This window comes from Triticum urartu, chromosome 5, assembly GCF_003073215.2.
Source record: "Triticum urartu cultivar G1812 chromosome 5, Tu2.1, whole genome shotgun sequence".
Lineage (NCBI taxonomy): Eukaryota > Viridiplantae > Streptophyta > Magnoliopsida > Poales > Poaceae > Triticum > Triticum urartu.
In genome coordinates, this window is record NC_053026.1 from 632,901,047 (window position 1) to 632,906,677 (window position 5,631).

At 46.1% G+C, this 5,631-nt stretch overlaps 1 protein-coding gene across 1 annotated transcript; it reads right to left on the reverse strand.

Annotated features, from left to right (window-relative positions):
- Positions 1-2,542: 2,542 nt before the first annotated feature.
- Positions 2,543-3,929, reverse strand: LOC125511422 (flavonol synthase/flavanone 3-hydroxylase-like). Its single transcript, XM_048676788.1, has 2 exons — positions 3,069-3,929; positions 2,543-2,989 (listed from the first exon to the last, which is right to left on the reverse strand). The coding sequence occupies exons 1-2, from the start codon at positions 3,858-3,860 to the stop codon at positions 2,771-2,773; spliced, it is 1,011 nt and encodes a 336-aa protein (XP_048532745.1). The 5' UTR covers positions 3,861-3,929; the 3' UTR covers positions 2,543-2,770.
- Positions 3,930-5,631: the final 1,702 nt, after the last annotated feature.

Consider the following 5,631-nt stretch of genomic DNA (forward strand, 5'->3'; position numbering starts at 1 on the left):
TGGCCTGCCCTAGGTCGACCTAATCGCCCCTAGGGCCTCGTGGATCACCGCCCTGCAACTAGAAGAACGAACGAAGAACGAGGAAGAAGAAGAACGTGGGAGAGAGATAAAGGTAAAGGTAAAAAGTGATATATTGATAGATCGATTGTGTGTTGTTCAATCGGCCGTCACCTCTTACATATATATGAGGCGGCTAGACTTTCCGTACAAGAAAATGACTTAAATCCCGTTCAAAACATCAAAAGTTAACCTAACTCGGACTATGAGGGCCGGAACTTTCGGTCAGCCCGGAACTTCCGGGCTAAAATTACATCAAGTAGCCCTCTTGCACCGCTCCTGCAGGTCGCATATGGTGTCGGATCGCGATGGTCCCAAAAGCAAAGTTGTAGATCCTTACAATGGAAAAAATTCTTTAGTTGTTCACTTTTTCATCCGAGGTCTTCTTGAGGTTGAATTCGGGCCTGCAAATCTACAAATAAAGTTAGAACTCCAGTTTCAGGGCGCACTGCGTGCAAACTTTTGGTTTAGCCCGGAACCTCCCCGGAACTTGCCCGGAACTTCCGGGGCAGATTTTCGCAGCACACTATTTTGCCTCTAACTTTTACATACAAACTCTGATTGAGACGATTTTTATATCAAAATCGACCGTTTCGACAAGGCGAAGACAACTCGTGTAGAAACGTTTCTCATATGAGGCGATCTTGGGGGAGTAATTAGCCGAATAGTGTTCTGGATAGTAAATCTCAGTACTCCGAACACAACTTCGGCCTTAGAGATGAGACCGGATGGGTATGGCCCAAATATCAAAGTTTCTCCTTTAAACAATATGAAACTTTCTTACTTTGAGCACTTTTCCATTTAAGGCCTTCTTAATTATGTTTTTGATCATGCCAAAATCTGATGTCAACAATAACCTGATGTGCTGTTGTAAATTTTGGCATGTTTGCGTGGATTTTTTTCACCCGATGAATCACTCTTAGTCATGTGCTGTAATTTTCGGGTAATGTCGAATTTGTTTTTGGTTAAATATCAGTTCAGTTTCATGAATACAACTATCACTTTTGTTTTGCCTAAGTTTGGCTAACGCACAATGTTAACTCCTCAACTCACACAACAGTGAATGAAGAACTAACAAATCCAACAACTTTGATTTGTTCGTACCATTTTATCATCGCTAAGTTTCATTTGATTGGTTTCAGTTTGCTTTCATTCAAAGTTTTTGGTCTTCAGATCACACAATGTGATTCATGCAAAACAATTACTCCCTTTGTTCCCAAATATAAGTCTTTTTATAGATTCCAACAAGTGACTACATACGAAGCAAAATGAGTGAATGTATACTTTAAAATATGTCTACATACATCCGTATTTTGTAGTCCATTTGAAATGTTTAAAAAGACTTATATTTAGGAACGGAGGGAGTAGTTGTCTAAAGTTTTTTTCACCTTCTATTCGATTGTGCGTTGTGACAACTACATCATTTCGCCTTCACTATAGTTTTTGAATTTTTATATATTGGGTTATATCATTTTCATGCTAACCATATTTTTTTGTCTCTTCTTGTTTTTGGGTTATGTCTATGTCCGAGGCTTCCTTTTCTAATTATATTCTAATTTCTTTTTAGCGATTCATTATTGTTATGTGAGAATTAGTGTTGTTGATTTTTAGATTTTATAATTTTGAGGTACGAAGTTACAATTTTTATTTTTGTTACAATTAAACTTGAATTACTATTATAATTGTTTCCATACCAGCATGGATTTTTTTATTCATTATTGTCCTCTCAGAATTAATGTTGTTAGTGTTTATATATATATTGAGATTGAGCCGGACATCATATTGAGATTGACGAAGTCGCCGCAGACGCCTTCGTAGTCGATGGGAACGTCTCCACCCACTGAACGCGGATCGCCGGAAGGTTTGAATAAATGCAGGAAAGAACGAGCAACAATATCAACTCTAGGGCTTGAATTCTTGTCGGCTGTGGATATCACTGTCCTTCTAACCATACAATCACATGTTGGTTTGTTTTTACCGTTTTATAGTTGTATATGACTGATGTGCTGTTTTTTGTTTTTTGCATCTTAGCCTCGATTTTTTTCAATGGTTCGCTTTTAGTCCTCAAGAATTGAGTGGGTTGAAGTTTGTGAGCAATGACAAATTTGTTTCAGTCGAATGTCAGCTCGGTTTCATACATACAATTTTCATGTTTTTATTGGCTGATTTTGTTGTTGATGAAGGTCAGTTCGTTTTCAGTTGAATGTGAAATAGACACTTCCGAGAGGAAAACCGCAGCACGTGAAGACGATCCAATGCTCACCAGAGAGAGACAAATCTGCCTGTTCTAGAAAAAACAGACAATGGCCCCCTCCATTCATCACTTTCACCACCATTAATAATGGTTAGGATATCAAATCAATGTCGCTGGGTGTGTGGGAGTAGTGAATGGATTTGAGTGACGGGAAGGCGGCTGCCACATCAGGGGAGCTGCGGCGTTTCAATTTCTGGCTGGTTGGTGCGAGGTGATGACTGATAAGGATAATGAAACTGACTCACACCGACCACACGGTGAAGATATAATAAATAAAGAAAAGAAAAGACCCAAAATCTAAACTTACATAGTACTATTGTTTGTTGAATATCATTACGATCTCTCACGTATGAGCGAGATTATTGTTTGTTGAATACCGAAGCTTGCATGCAGAGGTGAATGTTGATATCACTACGAACATGTGCTCATGCGTGCAAGCAATGCATGGACGACGATCGATTACTGTGGTAGCTTGTTGATCTTGCAGTACATGTAGTCCTCGAACGTCTTGGCCTTGTAGTCGTACTTGGCAGGGATCTCGCCGGCGACGAGGCGCGGGTGCGGCGCGACGACGTACTCTAGCCGCGGATGCACGAACACAGGCCACGACATCCGCGTCTTCTCCTTGCTCACCGTCACCCGGTGCAGCACCGCCCTGTACCTCCCATTGCTCAAGATCTGCCACAAACATATTCTCGGACGTTCACTTGACGAGACGGTACGATCAAAGGGAAGAACAAATGGAGTGTTAGCTTGCCTCGATCTGGTCGCCGACGTTGACGATGAGGGCGCCTGGCACGTGCTCGACGTCGTACCAGCGCCCGTCCTTGGACACCTGGAGGCCCGGCACGTCGTCGGCTACGAGGACCGTAAGCGCGCACAGGTCGGTGTGCGGCGCGAAGCCGAGCACGAGCTCCGGCTGCGGGCACGGCGGGTAGAAGTTGACCTTCTGCATGAGCACCAGGCCGTCGTCGCCGCCGCCGAACGCCTCCGCCATGGCGCCCTCCTCCAGGCCCAGCCCCGCCGAGAGGCGCTCCAGTACCTCCCGCGTCAGCCGCCTCATGTGGCCACAGTACGCCTCGTTGGCCTCCCGGTACCCCCTAGGTTTCTCCGGCCAGAAGCCGTGGTTCACCGCGGCCGGCGGCGAGATGGTGTGGAACAAGTTGTCGGACCATATCTTCCTGTCGCCGGGGCTCCTCTGGACGCTGGAGCCGTAGCCCTCGGTCTTCCCCGAGGCCGGGTCCATGGCGTACCGCTGCTTCTCCTCCTGAGGGAGCGCGAAGAACTCCCGCCCCACGCGCTGCAGCTCCGCCACGGCATCCGCCGGCACGCCGTGGTTCACCGCCTGGAAGATCCCCCATTCCCTCGCCGCCTCCACCATGCGGCTGCCGGCGTCCGGCAAGGACATGTCGACCACTGGGATCTGCAGCGGTGAGGCCCCGCGGAAAGTGGTGGTGGGCGGCCGCTCGTGCTCGGGCCGCACGAACTCCGGCGGGAGCGCACCCAGCGAGGACGCCAGCACCTGCACGCTCTGCACCACCCCCGCCATACCTCGAATCAACCAGCTCAAGATTTATATTTGTGCAGATCTCGCGCCTTCTGCGTCTATATGCCGGCCGGGCGCATATTTGTACTGCCCGCTGTGCCGCGCCCGATGTTTTAGTTGTTTTATTATTAGTTTTTTTAGAAATGTTCTTTTTAATGATTGATTTTTTTTTGCCGGAAGTCCTTTTAATGATTGATGATTGCTCACCACGCAGCGTGGTGAGAAATGTTTTGTACTCTCCCTCCAATCCAAATCAAGTGTTGTAGTTTTGAATTGAGGTTAGTTTAAAACTACGACATTTGTTATGGATGAGAGGTAATAGTTGTTTTGGTTTAGTTGGGTATGCATCATACATACTACTACAGAATACCTCGCGCGTTGCTGCAGAAATAAATTGCAATATATTTTACTGACATGGTTGTATGAAACATGCATAGTTGAAGTAATAATAGATAAAAGGGTTTTTTTACATGTGTGCCCCTGGTTTCTTAGCTCTACTCATTCATCCCGCGCTCTTAACTTTTGCTCATATTTTCCCACTTCCTTAGCCGAAACCCTCAGAACAGGTCACAACGGACGTTATCGTCGGGTCAATGGCTTGACCATTAACTCTGACGAGTGGGGCCGCATTGGACTGTGTCGTCCGTTGGACCTGACAAGTGGGGCCGCGTTGGGAGGTGTCGCTGTTCGACCATTGGGCGTCCCTTGCATTAAACGCATCCGCGCGTCGCCACGAGAGAAGCCTGCTATGCATGCACCTAGCAAGTCTGCCTGCATGCGTCGATGAGCGCCGCCACAACAGAAGCCTGCTATGCATGCACCCAGCAAGTCTGCCTGCATGCATCGGTGCACGCCGCCACGATGCGCCGACCGAGCCTGCATGCATCGATGCATGCCGCCACGATGCACTGATCGAGCCGCTTTCGTGCACGCCATCCGCCACAGATGCAACAACGGTCGCTGCCGCTGGTTCCTCTCTTCTCGCACGCTTGTCTCCTCGATTTAGAGCATTGTTTTTTTAGATCAGTTTCAGCCTTTTCGATCCACTTGCATCTGCACCCGTTTTGCTACGACAAATAAATTGAACAATATGTTTTATATTTTTGTAGCTGCATGCACTAGCCTGGTGGCTACATATTTGTGACTTGTGAAAAAAAGAGAAGGGTTCATTGTGGCTGCATGCACTAGGTGGTTACTAACAAACCGAGCTCTCTAAGAAAACAATCAACAAATATGTAGATGCTACCTCTTTTAGCACTGCGTTGGTTTTTCCCGAAGAGGAAGGGATGATGCAGCAAAGTAGCGTAAGTATTTCCCTCAGTTTTTGAGAACCAAGGTATCAATCCAGTAGGAGGCTACGCACGAGTCCCTCGTACCTGCACAAAACAAATAAATCCTCGCAACCAACGCAAATAGGGGTTGTAAATCCCTATAGGGCCACTTACGAGAGTAAGATCTGATAGATATGATAAGATAATATTTTTGGTATTTTTATGATAAAGATGCAAAGTAAAATAAAGGCAAAGTAAATAACAAAGTAGTAGGAGATTAATATGATAGATAGACCCGGGGGCCATAGGTTTCACTAGTGGCTTCTCTCGAGAGCATAAGTATTCTACGGTGGGTGAACAAATTACTGTTGAGCAATTGACAGAACTGAGCATAGTTATGAGAATATCTAGGTATGATCATGTATATAGGCATCACGTCCGAGACAACTAGACCAACTCCAGCCTGCATCTACTACTATTACTCCACTCATCGACCGCTATCT

What these genes read in the sequence shown, in the direction of transcription:
- LOC125511422 (XM_048676788.1), bottom strand. Translation starts at nt 3,860, where the DNA reads ATGGCGGGGGTGGTGCAGAGCGTGCAGGTGCTGGCGTCCTCGCTGGGT. An exon ending in ACGTCGGCGACCAGATCGAG is followed by an intron (nt 2,990 to 3,068) that starts GCAAGCTAACAC and finishes TGTTTGTGGCAG; the next exon opens with ATCTTGAGCAATGGGAGGTA.